General features: G+C 37.6%; 2 protein-coding genes across 2 annotated transcripts; both read left to right on the top strand.

Annotated features, from left to right (window-relative positions):
- Nucleotides 1-8,703: 8,703 nt before the first annotated feature.
- Nucleotides 8,704-9,336, top strand: LOC134824169 (mitochondrial translation release factor in rescue-like). Its single transcript, XM_063835956.1, has one exon. The coding sequence runs from the start codon at nt 8,704-8,706 to the stop codon at nt 9,334-9,336; it is 633 nt and encodes a 210-aa protein (XP_063692026.1).
- An 803-nt stretch (nt 9,337-10,139) lies between these two features.
- LOC134815203 (carboxy-terminal domain RNA polymerase II polypeptide A small phosphatase 1-like) lies at nt 10,140-17,189 on the top strand. The gene is made up of 6 exons (XM_063823719.1): nt 10,140-10,282; nt 10,425-10,566; nt 10,832-10,945; nt 11,843-12,034; nt 13,570-13,743; nt 14,466-17,189. Exons 1-6 carry the CDS (start codon nt 10,170-10,172, stop codon nt 14,514-14,516), a joined length of 786 nt encoding a protein of 261 aa, XP_063679789.1. The 5' UTR covers nt 10,140-10,169; the 3' UTR covers nt 14,517-17,189.
- Nucleotides 17,190-17,195: the final 6 nt, after the last annotated feature.

Below are 17,195 nucleotides of genomic sequence, written 5' to 3' on the forward strand. Positions count from 1 at the left end.
GAAGTAAATGTTATGAACAGTTATTTTTAAAAGAATACTAACTTGTATTATTTTTCTTCCCAATATAATGATATACCAGTAGTTTGGCAGTCCAATATATTTTCTTATATAAGATAACTGTATCGAGTGTACTTCTATATTATATAACAAGAATCAGCTCTACAAAAGAGAATTGGAGTTGCTAAAAATAGCAAAAAAAACAAATACATCTAAGTTGAGGTCAAACACAATGAAAAGTTTTCCAATGTAAAATTAATAGAAACATTTCCAATGGGAGTTTTTTAGAGTGTGAGACCTTTTTTAAATAAATTCAATGTCTAAAACAGAATTGCATATACTGCATAGGCTCAATAAAATGTGACCTCCAGATCAGTAAAATTAGAGTGTGAGACCTTTTTAAAATAAATTCAATGTCTAAAACAGAATTGCATATACTGCATAGGCTCAATAAAATGTGACCTCCAGATCAGTAAAATTAGGGGCGCTGGGAGACCTGCATAGAGTCCACTAGTATTTAATATTAGCCTGTACTATCTCGATAAAATGTGACCTCCAGATCAGTAAAATTAGGGGCGCTGGGAGACCTGCATAGAGTCCACTAGTATTTAATATTAGCCTGTACTGGCTCGATAAAATGTGACCTCCAGATCAGCAAAATTAGGGGCGCTGGGAGACCTGCATAGAGTCCACTAGTATTTAATATTAGCCTGTACTGGCTCAATAAAATGTGACCTCCAGATCAGTAAAATTAGGGGCGCTGGGAGACCTGCATAGAGTCCACTAGTATTTAATGTTAGCCTGTACTGGCTCAATAAAATGTGACCTCCAGATCAGCAAAATTAGGGGCGCTGGGAGACCTGCATAGAGTCCACTAGTATTTAATGTTAGCCTGTACTATCTCGATAAAATGTGACCTCCAGATCAGTAAAATTAGGGGCGCTGGGAGACCTGCATAGAGTCCACTAGTATTTAATGTTAGCCTGTACTGGCTCAATAAAATGTGACCTCCAGATCAGTAAAATTAGGGGCGCTGGGAGACCTGCATAGAGTCCACTAGTATTTAATATTAGCCTGTACTGGCTCAATAAAATGTGACCTCCAGATCAGTAAAATTAGGGGCGCTGGGAGACCTGCATAGAGTCCACTAGTATTTAATATTAGCCTGTACTGGCTCGATAAAATGTGACCTCCAGATCAGTAAAACTAGGGGCGCTGGGAGACCTGCATAGAGTCCACTAGTATTTAATGTTAGCCTGTACTGGCTCAATAAAATGTGACCTCCAGATCAGTAAAATTAGGGGCGCTGGGAGACCTGCATAGAGTCCACTAGTATTTAATATTAGCCTGTACTGGCTCAATAAAATGTGACCTCCAGATCAGCAAAATTAGGGGCGCTGGGAGACCTGCATAGAGTCCACTAGTATTTAATGTTAGCCTGTACTGGCTCAATAAAATGTGACCTCCAGATCAGTAAAATTAGGGGCGCTGGGAGAACTGCATAGAGTCCACTAGTATTTAATATTAGCCTGTACTGGCTCAATAAAATGTGACCTCCAGATCAGTAAAATTAGGGGCTCTGGGAGAGCTGCATAGAGTCCACTAGTATTTAATATTAGCCTGTACTGGCTCAATAAAATGTGACCTCCAGATCAGTAAAATTAGGGGCGCTGGGAGACCTGCATAGAGTCCACTAGTATTTAATATTAGCCTGTACTGGCTCGATAAAATGTGACCTCCAGATCAGTAAAACTAGGGGCGCTGGGAGACCTGCATAGAGTCCACTAGTATTTAATGTTAGCCTGTACTGGCTCAATAAAATGTGACCTCCAGATCAGTAAAATTAGGGGCGCTGGGAGACCTGCATAGAGTCCACTAGTATTTAATATTAGCCTGTACTGGCTCAATAAAATGTGACCTCCAGATCAGCAAAATTAGGGGCGCTGGGAGACCTGCATAGAGTCCACTAGTATTTAATGTTAGCCTGTACTGGCTCAATAAAATGTGACCTCCAGATCAGTAAAATTAGGGGCGCTGGGAGACCTGCATAGAGTCCACTAGTATTTAATATTAGCCTGTACTGGCTCAATAAAATGTGACCTCCAGATCAGTAAAATTAGGGGCTCTGGGAGAGCTGCATAGAGTCCACTAGTATTTAATATTAGCCTGTACTGGCTCAATAAAATGTGACCTCCAGATCAGTAAAATTAGGGGCGCTGAGAGACCTGCATAGAGTCCACTAGTATTTAATATTAGCCTGTACTGGCTCAATAAAATGTGACCTCCAGATCAGTAAAATTAGGGGCGCTGGGAGACCTGCATAGAGTCCACTAGTATTTAATATTAGCCTGTACTGGCTCAATAAAATCTGACCTCCAGATCAGTAAAATTAGGGGCGCTGGGAGACCTGCATAGAGTCCACTAGTATTTAATATTAGCCTGTACTGGCTCAATAAAATGTGACCTCCAGATCAGTAAAATTAGGGGCTCTGGGAGTGCTGCATAGAGTCCACTAGTATTTAATATTAGCCTGTACTGGCTCGATAAAATGTGACCTCCAGATCAGTAAAATTAGGGGCGCTGGGAGACCTGCATAGAGTCCACTAGTATTCAATATTAGCCTGTACTGGCTCGATAAAATGTGACCTCCAGATCAGTAAAATTAGGGGCGCTGGGAGAACTGCATAGAGTCCACTAGTATTTAATATTAGCCTGTACTGGCTCAATAAAATGTGACCTCCAGATCAGTAAAATTAGGGGCTCTGGGAGAGCTGCATAGAGTCCACTAGTATTTAATATTAGCCTGTACTGGCTCAATAAAATGTGACCTCCAGATCAGTAAAATTAGGGGCGCTGGGAGACCTGCATAGAGTCCACTAGTATTTAATATTAGCCTAACGATTGAATATAGAGTTGTTTAACCGGCGCGGCCATGGGTGTGTGGCCTAGCTTTGGCTGCACACCTATGACTGCGCTGTTGCTGGTGGACAGGCGCAGTTTTTGTTCTGCAGTAGTGTTGCAAGAGAATAAAACCAACTTATTATGTACTAAATGGAATCAAGAATATTATTGACTATATTTGATAACGATGAATTGTAAATTTCGATCAATTTATATTTTCGGTCTCCAATTATTGAACTGCGGAAACTGGTTGCCTCAACAATGTTGACTATGCATGGTATGACTGAATTGTAAAAACGTGATAACTGAACGAAAAATAAATGATGAACATGATTCAAAAACTGTAAACCACCAAATGAATTATCGCTTAAATTTAAATAAGTATTTAAACAAAAACCATCATGTGCCGTTAAACAGCAGGGCGTTACCTGGGGACCTCAGGCTATTATGTTCATAAACATTCGGCGGAATGACAGGCTGAGCGCGGCCCAGTAAGCAGGGCGCGGCTCATCTGGGCCACAGCAAATCGGCGAAAATGGGTTCGAAAAAGCCACTATTGGCACTCGAGTCCTTGATCTTTCCGATGGTTCACTGGGGCTTTTCAGCTGCCGTCCTTCAGCTTCTGTAAATTGAAATTACTACCAATCCAAGTTGAGGCAATCAGCCGACGCGCGGCTTTTATGGTTATATATGATATGTTTAATCTGTAATAAAGATCAAAATTCAAATTTGTTTCTCTAAAATTTGTTTCTCTGTTAGTTTGTAATTGTTGATAATCTACCTAGACACACGCTTAAATGTTTCATTAGTCATTTGTTGATTGTTACTAATCTCGGGAATCACATGAAGCTGTTGTTGGCTTATATATTATGTAGTCCAAATCAAACCAAATCAATTCCTTTTCAGGTAGTCTTAGATTTTTGTAAATATTATCAGATCATTTCAAATTTTGCATCTTTTCCTACATTGAATTTTCTTCCCCAGTTTCCGGATCGGCTCTTCTACAATGCATGCTCCGTAACACCCATTTCAACTTGTCACCACATGTTCTGACCCATGGTCATTGTGAGAGAGTCCTTGTGTGTCTACTACAGGTCTGCGATTTTCCTTTATTTATTCAATACTACATAACAGGGGCAGGGGATGGAAATCTAGACACATACGTTGGGTCTTATATAACATATCCATGTTTCATATTTGAGACACGATTTTGTATTATATTGTTTGAACTTAAATAAAGCATACAAGAATTTTATTTAACTTGTTTCAATAAAACTTGTTTCATTATTTTGCAGAATTAGACAATTTAGTATAACATCTAGTACAGCAAAACTCTGATTTACCGCAAACTCTGATAAGCTGCAAACCCTGATTTACCGCGGCTGGTTCCTTGTAAGTTTTTAATTACCTACTATATATTAAAAAAAAAAAAAAAAAAAAAAATTACCTACCCGGATAAATTTCAGTACTTAATCCTATTTTGATTACATGCAGACCAGCCTTATTTGAAGACTTTAAACTGGCACTGGGGTTGGAGGTTTCACTGTTATCACTATTAAATGCTATACAGTAAGTAATGGAAAGAAACAATGGGGGGGGGGGGGGGGGGGGGCCAACCATATTAAAGTATATTAAAGTATATCCCCGGGTCAAAATCGGAAAAAATCCTACATTTTAATATACTTTAATATACCTACAATTAGAAGATTTATATTCTTCGTTAAGATTTACATGATGAACTATATTTTTCACTCAGATTCGCAAGATAAGCCTGTTTTAGGACTAGTACATGAATTTCCATCCAGATTGGTCAAAAATAGGCTGAGCTATGAGCTTAAAAAAATATGCCCATATTTGGGCATACGCTTTTACCCAAATTCGCTTTTGCCCAAATTCGATAAAATTTCAATATTTTTTAATGAGACTAACTCTATGTGAAAGATGTAACTCAGTGTTTGTTGAATATAGTGGATACTAAGTAAAAAGACCTCCATGAACAAAATTGGGAAAATTGCACATAATATCTCGGTTCGGAATACTAGCCAAAATGACTTCATTAAAATTGAAATAACTCCATCAGTTTTCAATATTTTTTCAAGAACTTTTTGGAATCGATTAAGAATTGCACTTCTTGCTTATTTTGGGCAACAATTTTGATGGCCTCCAAGGAGATAGGGATATATTAAAGTATATTGTAGGTATATTAAAGTATATTAAAGTATATCCCCGGGTCAAAATCGGGAAAAATCCTACATTTTAATATACTTTAATATGGTTGCACCCCCCCCCAACAATCGCTTGTTTTAAAAATTTGCTCATACTCATACAGGGAAGTGCTTCCCTGTGATATCATTAACTACGAATAATGCAATTAAAGATGCTTGCTAACACCACTTCCTATTACTCAGTTGATTGTTTGTACTGTAGTTTATGGCTGGTAATGATGCAAAACACTGATATTGATAAAAGTTTACCTCATGTTGCTAGTGTTACTGAACGAGTCTGTACGAAACTGTCAGAGAATTACTCAAATACGTCCAGACAAAATCCAGGATCACCCGCAAATACTCCTGGTGAACAAATTTTTCAAAGTGAGAATCATCAAGAAAAATTAAGTGAGGACTATTATACTGTAAGAGAGCCAGTAATTGATGAGGTTGAGATTATTGAAAGAAACGATCCTAATCAGTCCACAAACGTCACTAAACTTCCTAATCAGAATATTGATAGTAATCCCTGTTCTCAAAATGTTTCTCAGCCATACATTGCTCCAACTTTAGTTGTTGAAGACCTGGAGTCCTTTGAACAACAGGATTTCTCTATCGCTGAAGTAGAGGCGTCAGAGCAGGAAGTGTGTTTAACCCTCAGTGACTCAGGGCTCAGTCCTGTAGACGACACCCCAACCATAGTCCCAGTACAACATTCCAGGGAGTGTCCTTGTTGTACAGATAAAGGAAACCCCTTCTACAAGCCCGGGGGAGAACAAACTCTGCGTTAAATCGTGGTATTTATTCCTTTGAAAATTTTTAATTTTATTACTGTACTGGCTGTGTGATAGTGTGCTACAACTTTGGGATTGGCCTTCCTGTATGATTCCCATTTTTTCCTCTTACCAGTTAAGTCAAAAATATCTCAATCGGGCACTCAGTGATTGAGCTTTAAGTATAAACCTCAATGCATGTGCTCACATTTAAAAGTTATACATTTGCATAGCACCTTCAACATGTACATTATGCAACCATTGGCAAGTTTCAGGAAACCTCTAGAAACAATATTGATAAGTTTTGATAAAATTAATCTATATTTTTTGTATTTTTCAAATTTAATTTCATTTGAGATGGAAGTGTAATTTAGACCGTGTGTTTATCAGCTTCTAGGCACATCTCTTGCCACGTAAGTTGTCTGTCCTCCCACTATGCAATTTGCAGTCAAGGACAGAAAGTCATACACCAATTAATGAGCTTTAAATTTAAATGAATTGTTAATTGAATGACGAAGCCACACACTTGTGAGCGGCAGGGCTACAACGTGAAACAAGGCATTATAAACTATCGTTTTATGAAATTTAAACATTTGGAATACAAGAACAAAGTAAGTAAATGAAATTTTTTTAGAATAACTTTCACTTCTGATTTAGAATTTGTATTTTATTTTCGAATTCATTAGTTTAGGCTCGGCGCCGTCATTATAATAAGTGACTAGCACCGCGCTGATAGAAATTTATGATTGAGATTAATTTTCGAGTATATAGTAAAAAAAGTATTTCACAATATAGCATATAATATATCTAATTTTCACGAGTTTATTATCGGATGTTTAAGTTTGACATTTTTATTATGACATTATTATTCATTGTAATATGGCAATAAAATTTAAATTTTGTTTTACTAAATTTTGTTATATTATAAATTTGTTGATTTTAAATTAAAATTAAATTTCTTCTTTCATTGACAAATTTCATTGCATATATAAGTTGATTTATTTTCCTTGTGCCCTATTTCTTGGTATTATGTGGGCAATAATTGACATTAAATTTTGCAAAGATAACACATACTCCAATCACGTGACAACTATCTCTTACAAGTTACACGGCTATCTCTTAAACTACTGCACTGTTTAGTCCTGATATTCCAATTATCGAGGCAAAAACCAACAAACTTTCTATATGTTCCGCAGTAAGGTTAGACCAGTCACAGGACAGTCATAGCTTCAGTTTCAGCTTTATAATGGATGATCATCATCCTACTACTTATGAAGCAATAAGATAATCAGTTTTGAAAGCTAATACTCTCTCTAGAAAGTTTCGAGGCAATCACATATTATCATGTCTACAGTTATTTAGGTGAGAGGTTTTGAGCAAAATGCCAAATTATAGTTAGGATCAACTCTCAGACATAATTATAATTTGGGTTCACATTTTACTGTTAGTAAGTAATTCTGTGAACAACAATGCCTACTAAAATTTCTTTTTATCCTCCCTGTCCAAAAATGTGTCCCTTTTTTCTAAATAATTTTGTTGACAGTAATTCTAAGATGATGGCCCCTTGGCCTTCCCCCATCTGACCTTAACCAATCTTTGATTCACTTTATTCAGATTATGGCTATTAACTATTTAAGACATTTAGCAGAATAATCATAATCTGTTTTCGCTCTTTTTGAGTGGGTCGATCATATAATTGATGTTTGAGACAAAGTGAGAGTCTCAACTCAGTTTTTCAAACGTCGAAAACTACTTGTTTGAAAAATTGAGTGGAGACTTTCACTTTATCCCAAAACATCAATTTAGCAAAATAGTTAAAATTATCAAATTTCTGACTATAGAACTCCTTCCACCAATGGTCTCTCTACATTTAAGTCATAGTCATAAGTATTTCCGTGGCTGTGGTTGCAATGCGCCTAGTCTACTGGAATGATTCTTCGGAATTTCGCTGGATTGTACAACTTTCGTCTTGGTAGATTCCAAACACAAGGAAATTTTCCTTCTGGTTGGTAATATACTCAATGATGGGAGTATAGTGTACTGGCTATGCCCCGCTTACTAGTTTAGCTCTTTTCTAGTTCCCTGCTACACGGCATGTATACAGGGATTGGCTAGTTAGAGGCGGTCCGTGTAGGCCTTACACTGTGCTTTCAGCAATACTCATAGGGTTGTCAAATATTTTTTGAATGCTTCTGTACTTTGGAATTTTGGCCAGGGTTGATCCCTTAAAATGAAAAGATATTACATTTTGTGTCTGAGATCATATGACTACTTTGCAATGATTTCCCAACATAGAAATGAGGAAATCATTATATTTTTAGTGATCTCAGACAGATTTCTTTTTACTGGCTTACTTCGATATATTAATAAAACCTGCGTTATAGTTATGCAGTATTATTTAAATGCAGTCATGCAGTAAAAATAGATCAAATTCTTGAAAGCTCTTAATTTTTAAATGTTTTAATTGGGTACTTCCATAACTTCTAACTACCTATGCATGGTTGAGGTATCATTCCTCGAGGTATCGAAGGAATGAAGTAAGTTAATTTGAATTTAGGTGACCTGAATGTATATTATGATGATCGTGTGACCGGCCCGCTACTCCAGTAACTTCCAAACCATCTCATGTTCATGGTTTAACTGTATTCATGAGTGTTCACAGCAGAGTAAAGCTTTCAGTTTTTCACATCTGGATACTTTATTTCATTATCCTTAAACTCTTAAAACAGTTCCAACCTTATTGAATACCTGAAGTGACGGCATCTCATTACTTACCTAGAAACACAATGTAAACAATACACACTGACCCAGGAATGTAAGGTATCATGTACAGGATTAACAACATCAGACCCTCCCTCTGTCTCCTTAGCATCAGAACAAAGTTCACACTCGACCCAAACGACCTGGTTATCCAGAACGTTATTGGTTCAGGGCCAGGTGGCCAGAAAGTTGCTCGTACCAGAAACAAGGTTATAGTGAAGCATGTCCCAACTAACATTGTGGTGAACTGTCACCAAACTCGTTTCTTGGATCAAAACAAAAGAATTGCCATTCAAAAGTTAACCGAAAAAGTTGAGTTACATCTGTATGGATCAGAGAGTTCTGTTGCTATTAAAAAAGAGAAAAAACTGGAGGGGTATGCAGAAACAAAACTTTCGATAAAAGAAGAGTCAGATAAGAGAATTGCTGCAAACAAGCTTAAAAGAGAAGCAGCTCAAGCTGCGAGGAGAGAAGATTTAAACAAAATATCGAATTCTGGACTCCCTTTTCTCAGAAGCAGTAATGACTCATCAGGAATCGAAGAAGAAGAAGAAGAAAAAGAAGAAGATAAATCAGACTCAGTAAGCGTTGAGAAGGATATAAGTTCTCTTGGTACACAAATCTTCAGAGATAAGTCACATGAACAAACTCAAGATTCTTTGAAGTCTATGTTTGGGGCGCCCAGTAAAAAGAAATGATATCAATGTGTTACATCCAATGTTTCGTGAGGGTGTACACTGTTGCACCTAAAACACAATTTTATACTGCAAAGTAAATGACAAAAGCAACTTATGTAAACTACTGTAAGCTGCTTGGGTGGTCCACAGCCACCTAAGATTTAAATTTGTCAGTCATTTAGTAGAGTTGTCAGGACCAATAATTTTGATTTTATCTAATATTAGTTTTTATGTCGAAGCACACCATGACCATAATATATTATCATTTTATCAATGAAGCCATTGGGTTTTGTTTTTGATGATAATCATACTGTTAATTACTACAGTTACATATACTGCTTTGTGACTTTTATATTGTTTCATAAAATATATATACAACAATGATTAAGCAGTAATTTGCAAAATTATTACAAATTTCCAGCCACTGTCGACTTACACCCGATACTTCTTGTGTAATTATATAACAGTTCGCATAATGAATTTATCTCCTATTCGAATTATCGTAGTATGTGGCTTCACTGTAGTGTGATACTGTTATGCAATACTGTAATTTGATACTACCGCCTTGGAAGGTCCTCCTTCTGCTTAGCTGTAGTACGTAAATACATTTTAATATTTATAAGAGGGAGTGACGACATTTCAAAACATACATCGCATGCTTCCAACCGCCCAGGCCTCTTTTTGTACTAGCAAAATGTTACCTTTTTCTGATAAAAGTACTCTGATGGACGTTCTCACTGTGTCGGCGCGTGAGCGCGCGCAGCAGCTGGAGTATCAAATTATTTTCGTCATTTCTTCTACATTCTCTGCATATTTGTGTTTGTTTGTCACTGAGTGTACTATCCACATAGGGGATGGCTTCAAGTATTATAACCCAAGTTAACAAGGATGGGGAGTACGCATCCTCCTATCCGGTTGCACCGAATCACACTTTGGAGAGATCACCTGTTTCCAAATTATTAACAAGGTATGAATCACTGTTGATGTATTCATTTCAGATATTTTAAATCTTCCAGCTTAGTTCTTTGATCAACAGCCTAGCTTTGTAATTTGATCAATTTTGAAGTCTCGCCAAATTAATCTCACACACTGCACTCTGATTAAACCAGGTTAAAACGATTAAAGAACTGCATGTGTTGTTGTGTTTCAAAATCACAACAGAATCACACTCCGCCCGAATCGCACACCATCGAAAATCATGCGATCAAAGGTCAGCCACCGCTTCTGGATAAAGTGCGAGAAATAGATAAGGTAAGAGGTGTGACTGTAAATTTTACATTCCTTTTTACTTGTTGATCCCTTTCGTTGTGGTTGAAATTGAATTCCTGAGCGCGATAATTGACGGATCGCTTTACACGTAGATCATAATCTTGTCTAGAAATAAAACATATTCTATCACAAACACTGCTGTTGTGTCTACACCACATGTGATACCGACTAGAAAATATAGAGTAAACATTGTCTACATTAAGCCTGGCAAAGCGAGCTATTTATGAATTAAACTGCCACATTTCAGAGCAAGAGGTGCGTTGTTATTGACTTGGATGAAACACTGGTGCACAGTTCGTTTAAACCGGTTCCTAACCCGGACTTCATTATTCCAGTTGACTTAGACGGCGCTATACACCAGGTTTGTTACATTATCAGAGTACTAGTGTAACCCGGCCTACGGCCGGGATTTCACTGCCGCAGTTAAAAAGGGTAGGAGTAATTACCCGCTGAGTCAAAACCCGGATTAGGCGAGCAATTCTATTCGGAGTGCCCTCACGTATCCAATAGTATGCTTAAAAGATAGTAATTCTTAATCAATAATCAATAGAAATTAACCCTTAACACCATGCACCACACCAGCCTATCATATTTGTGAACATGCATTACATTGTCGTATGAAAGTATGAACTCTCTCTACAGTCCAAACAGACCGTTTGAGCACTCCCTCCCCTAATAAGTTTATAGTATTATATGACCATGTAATATATACGCCATGTAATATATACGCTACATATGCAGAGAGAGAGAGAGAGAGCTAGCCCCTTAACTCTTGCCGTTCTTCTCAAGCCATTTTATGTAACATATTTTGTGGTACAAAACCATCAATTAAACCACTTACCACCGGCCGATTTTTATAAAATTTGCTTATTGGCTTCGTCAGAGTTTTGTCGGCACTATACCGAAAAAACCAGTCCCGTAACTATTACCGTTTTTTTGTATAACCGTTCGGAAATTACACACAGACACACACACAGACACACACACAGACACACACACATTCTGGTGTTATTAAGTTGATTGTACAGGGTGGAATGTAAACACCTGTGCGTGAATAGGAACAGTTGATAAGATATACTGCAGTTATCTTACATCGTGTCTATTCTGCTCCTGTTTCTTATGATTTTGAGTAAACGAAAGTGACAAAAATGATGAAGTAATGCATATTCACATTGTACAGTCAGCTTTTAAAACTCTCAAATATCTCACCTTACATCAAGCAGATGTTAGACACATACATCTAAAATTTAAAACTCAGGTGTACGTTCTGAAGCGACCGTTTGTTGACGACTTCTTGGCGTTTCTAGCGAACAAGTTCGAATGTGTGTTGTTCACAGCGAGTCTCGCAAAGTACGCGGACCCCGTGTCCGACCTGCTCGATGTACACGGCTGTTTTAGCTCTCGGCTCTTCAGGGAGGCGTGTATTTTCCACAAAGGAAACTACGTCAAGGTTTGACATTTCCTGTGTGTTCAGAGATTTTCTAGAGATTTATTGACAGCAAACCTGCCATATTGAAACTTATACCATTGATCCAACCCTGATGATGCAACCCGCTAAATGAAAAGACTGCACAAGAAACCATTTACTCATTAACCATGCGTGATCCACGTTGCACGTATTATGATGCAGGATAGCTGTATGCTTGTGCAGCCGAGCCATTATCTCGACAGAGGGAGGAAACGGGAGGAAATCATTATATGTAGACAGCATTACAGCATATGTTATAGAGTGCTGACCACACGGACTGTTAAACCTATAATTAGCTATATTTAGAGTTCCCACAGGACTTATTAACGGTTCCTTGCAGCTTCTATTTTTAGGACAGATGTCAGTATCGTATATGTGTGCTGCATGTATCCTCACTTCTTAATTAACTCACTAGAGATGCACTCTTGAGCGCCACACTAGAGGTTTAGAGCCTGTAGTAATAATCACACACCACCGTTTCAATGTTTACAATAATAGTATCATGGTAATATGTACCTGCTTTACCACAAAGAGACACAGCGTGATATGTATTACATGAGGAGGTAACATGAGAGGGGGGTATATTACAGGGGCAGCCGTGCACCTGACATATAGCTGTATTAGTGTGTGCCCAGTGTTGGTGGTTACTAATCAACCTACATCTCATCCAATATTACGGTATCAATATTCAGGGTATACACGATTACAGGTGTAAAAGTTCCAATAGCAGGTCACGATACTTGTAGGGTTGCTTTTAGTGATATGACACAATTCCCCTGACAATAGCTCCGATAATATAAGATATACCCTGCCTAGCACGCCTATTATGAATTATCTGCCTTATCTCTCTCCGGAGATATCCACACTGCTGTACTGGACGTGGGAGAGACTGATGTTAGCCAGGGTTAATGTTAAGGTTGCCGACAAGGGTTGGGCTGGCTTTAAAGGCGTCGTTAGTCACACATTCCACAACACACTGTATTGAAATAGTACACCTTCTGGAAAGTAATGTTTAAATTAGCCACACATCTGAGTGTGATTGTACATGTCAGCTGATAAAATATGTAGTGGTGGAATGCCAACACGGGTGTGATTGTACATGTCAGCTGATAAAATATGTAGTGGTGGAATGCCAACACGTGCTCTGTGGTATTTGGCCATTGTGTGTTGATCAAGCTAGGTTAGGTCACAGGGGAGGAAGTTGGCATACTATTGAACATCTGTCATTCATTGCTTAATGAAGAGCAGGATGGTTTACAATAGATTGCATTACAATTACAATGGATTGCTAATATATGCTATGCATATGCATAGCATCCAAGCAATTTGATTGTTTTTAATTGTTACTCGGCGTGGTTTTAATACCAATAAATTATAGAAGAGTACGTATGCTATATCGTCACCAAAGAGGGCACATCTAAACCGGAAGTATACAAAATAGTTTAAAAACAGGAAAATATCCTCGTATAAAAAGTACAACCCTGAAATTGCCACTCCAACTCTAACCCCCCTCCCAGGACCTGAGTAAGCTGGGACGTAACGTGGAGGACTGTATAATAATAGACAACTCTCCAACCTCCTACATCTTCCACCCCGACTTCGCTATACCTGTCAGTTCCTGGTTTGACGACGACACTGACACTGAACTGCTCGACCTCATTCCTTTCTTTGATGTGGTCCAGCACATAAAGGTGACGAAAAGTTTTATTTCCTCTTGCATGTTCGGAGTCATTTTACTGTGCGTTATATTTTAAATATTTTACTGCCGTGAAATGTGTTGGTGGTGTTGATCCGCAAGGGCTGCTTCCTCGACAATCTTAATTACATGTCTACACGCTTAAAATATAGTCTAGCGTAATTTCATCAGAATTTGATCGTTATGTCCCTAATCTGTCCCTTTGTTGTTTCTCACACTTCACACACACTTCACCACTAAGTGTAAAATGTACACATACTTCTCACACTTCACACACACTTCACCACTAAGTGTAAAATGTACACATACTATTTGTGTTTGCCAACATTGTTGTCTGGAGACCGTGTCTGTGCGCGGCTCAGTTTCCTGAACACAGTAGTGCACTCTAGGTTTTGTTCTGACTCGGTGCTGAGAGTACAGGAGTACTTGCTTCTATTTATAGTAACTGAGTCCTGAGTGTCATGTAGTGCGGTGCAAGTGAAGCGCTAGCTCAGTGATGCATACAAAGAGTAATAAATCTCGGTTTTACTGTGTAGATTTCACCGAAAGCTGGTGAGGTGTTATGCGTAGATCGGGTTTCAATTGCACTGCAAATAATCCTTACACCTATAACGGGTATAATTAGGTTAATGACGGGTCTAATTATCCTAATTATAGTATACTGATTACCCTGATTATATTTCCTGACATTACAACTAAATGATGGTAACATTTCAGGGTCCAGTGAACGAGTTCTTGCAGTACCCACTGACCAGTGACACGGTGTAGCGAGGATTAAAACTAGCGGACTCGTTTCTTTTAAATGTGAGTTGACACGAGGGAGCGTCACCTTACCACTAAAACCTTTTTCTATTCTAAGTTATTACAGAGAGTCAACCAAACGGTGTTTCAAGTATTGTGTTTTAAGAAGAAATTTAAACAGTTCAGGCCTTCTCCATTTTATTGAATCACAGCGTTTTGTGTTTTTAAGATTATATACATTGCTCGACATAAAATATATCGGTTATATAGTAAAGTTGATAGATAAGTTGATGACAGTGGTTCTAATGGGTGTACAGAGTATATTGTGATAAATTTGTTTTAAAATGTGATACGGACTGGGTTGATTTGGTGCGTTTGCTTGTGGAGTAAGTGTAAATTACGTTGTGCGTGTAAATTACGGTGAAGACTGAAGAAGCTTCGCTCGCAAACGCTTCACACCGCGGCACACAGCACTACGGTCTATTTCAATAAAAAGAAGGAACACGGTTTACTAATAGTAATAGCATACACGGCACGTGACACGTTCTATTCAATGTGTCATCTCAACTTCAGATTATATTCGTGTTTACAGATAGCTCCAGAGTTTATATATGAGAAAATATTTATCAGATTAAAGTTCCAGGTCTCCTGTTTAGTGTTTGATTTCCTTAATCTAGAGTTTAATTAAGATGTTTAAAATTAAGAGTATAAAAAAGCGTTTTTTGATATATAATCAACGTCTTTTAAAGATGTTAAGTTATTAATTTAAATCCTGTCAATAAGTTTTGGCCCATGTTCATAAACTGCGTGAGCCTCTTGTAATACTAAAGATATTTATCCACTTTCAAGATCATAGAAGGGAACTTTAAGCGTTAATTTGAATAATAAGAGAGGAATGTATTGAATTTTGTGTATTATCGAGTCTGATATGAGTAGTGGTTACTGACCTTGTAGTTTGATTCTATCACTGATCCTATATTAATTTTTATCTTGAACTATTTCGATCATTCCCTTGGGAATATCGTCCACAGATCAGCCTCCTAGCTGGGGGGTGGGGGGGGTTTAGTTGACCGAAATGCTGATGCTGATATTGTTCTTTAGCACAATCGCTTTACGTAACCTTGCTTGGGACGGGTGTATCTCCAACATCTTGTTTTGAGGCGATATAAGAAGGATATATTGTTGCACGTGGCATGTATCTCAAATAGATTTTCTAGAACCTGGAACTGATTTGACATAGTCTGAACGGATGTATTCAGACTCATCTAACGATAGTTGATGATAACATTTTATTTTATTAACGTAAAGAATAAAGATGTGATCAAGTAAAACCCTTTGATAGAGGGATTATAATGTTGTGCCAAGTTTTGTAATGTGTACAAGTTCACGATATATTCACGTGTTGTTGCTTTTCCATGATATGTCGAGGGTTTATCAAGTTTTACAGAGGAAAAGAGGGGGAGTTGTGCAACGATAGCTTGTCAGTAATAATGAGATCTTTCAACTCCTACGCATTTGCGAAAAATTGGGTAGAGGGCTTACTGTGGACACAGTGTACTGTTTTAGTTATAAACCCTTGACAAATGTAAATAACACTCGGGAAAAAAGAAAGGCATATATTTTTGTTACTTTATTTTAGAGAAAATTCATTTTTTAATCGTTTTGTTAGAGATAAGGTTTCACGGGGTTGAATATTACGGATAGATGATTTCAAGAAAATAGCAGTTGAAGCTGTCATGCGTATTCAGGTATATGAATAATCAGAGAACATTTCTTTCTACCTCTAATTTGGACGATGCTCTTTTAATTTAGTGTATAGAGTTTACAATTTCAGAAAGTATGTTGAAATAACTTTAATTAAATGACAGTTTATTAAACACTGTTTTAGTGCGGACGGCACTGGGTTTTGATTGTGCCTAGAGCGGATGACGCAGCCCCATCAGTCCATGTAAGGTACTGCTCATTATATAAGGTACCACCCATTTGTTTTTACAGTCAGTCCTCTGTCTTACGCGTAGTTAAATATTTGCTGGCCTTATATTGGTCTCCAGGAGGGTTCAATTAAGCTGGTTTTGCATGAAATTGGAATGATTTTCATACGGCAACGATTATTCGATAGATGACAGTAAAATATGTTATAAGAGGTCGTTCAAACTTCAAATATTACGTAATCAGTGAGGGGGAGGGAGGGGGTTTCTAAATTATTACGATAGTTTAATTTTAACACAATAGCCATGAGTAAAACTGATTACGGAGGAGGTAGGTAGGGGGTTTAAGATTGGCCCAAAAAGTGATAACGTAATATGTGAACGACCCCTAAGGAGCTTTATTTTGACTGAGTAAAAACTTCCAGATCAGTACCATTAGCCCTTAGTATTGCACGGATCTTTCCAACGAAATTTGGTATCATGAAATCTGTGTATTTATAATTCTAGAGTTCTGACTGTAAAATACCTAAGTTCTGGTGTCAAACTAGATATGTCTGAATTCTTTAAGCTTGAAGAGTTGAAATGTCTATAAAATCTGTTTTAAAAGACTGGTTTGGGGCTGGATGTTACCTTGAATTTTATTTATAGAGAATGTAGATATTTTTAGTAGATGATTTGCTGTCATATGGGCGGCTTGTAGAGATTTAATTTTCTTGTATGAAAGATGACAGTTACATCATACAATCAAGTTGTCTTCCAAATTCAGCCGTAATATTTG

This window comes from Bolinopsis microptera, chromosome 1, assembly GCF_026151205.1.
Source record: "Bolinopsis microptera isolate Bmic1 chromosome 1, MBARI_Bmic_1.0, whole genome shotgun sequence".
Classification (NCBI taxonomy): domain Eukaryota; kingdom Metazoa; phylum Ctenophora; class Tentaculata; order Lobata; family Bolinopsidae; genus Bolinopsis; species Bolinopsis microptera.

Excerpts from the sequence above, each read along its gene's own strand:
- LOC134824169 (XM_063835956.1), top strand. The coding sequence starts at position 8,704 with ATGTACAGGATTAACAACATCAGACCCTCCCTCTGTCTCCTTAGCATC.
- LOC134815203 (XM_063823719.1), top strand. The coding sequence starts at position 10,170 with ATGGCTTCAAGTATTATAACCCAAGTTAACAAGGATGGGGAGTACGCA. Across the intron at positions 10,946-11,842 it reads TAGACGGCGCTATACACCAG|GTGTACGTTCTGAAGCGACC; the intron begins GTTTGTTACATT and ends TTTAAAACTCAG. Across the intron at positions 13,744-14,465 it reads ATGTGGTCCAGCACATAAAG|GGTCCAGTGAACGAGTTCTT; the intron begins GTGACGAAAAGT and ends GTAACATTTCAG.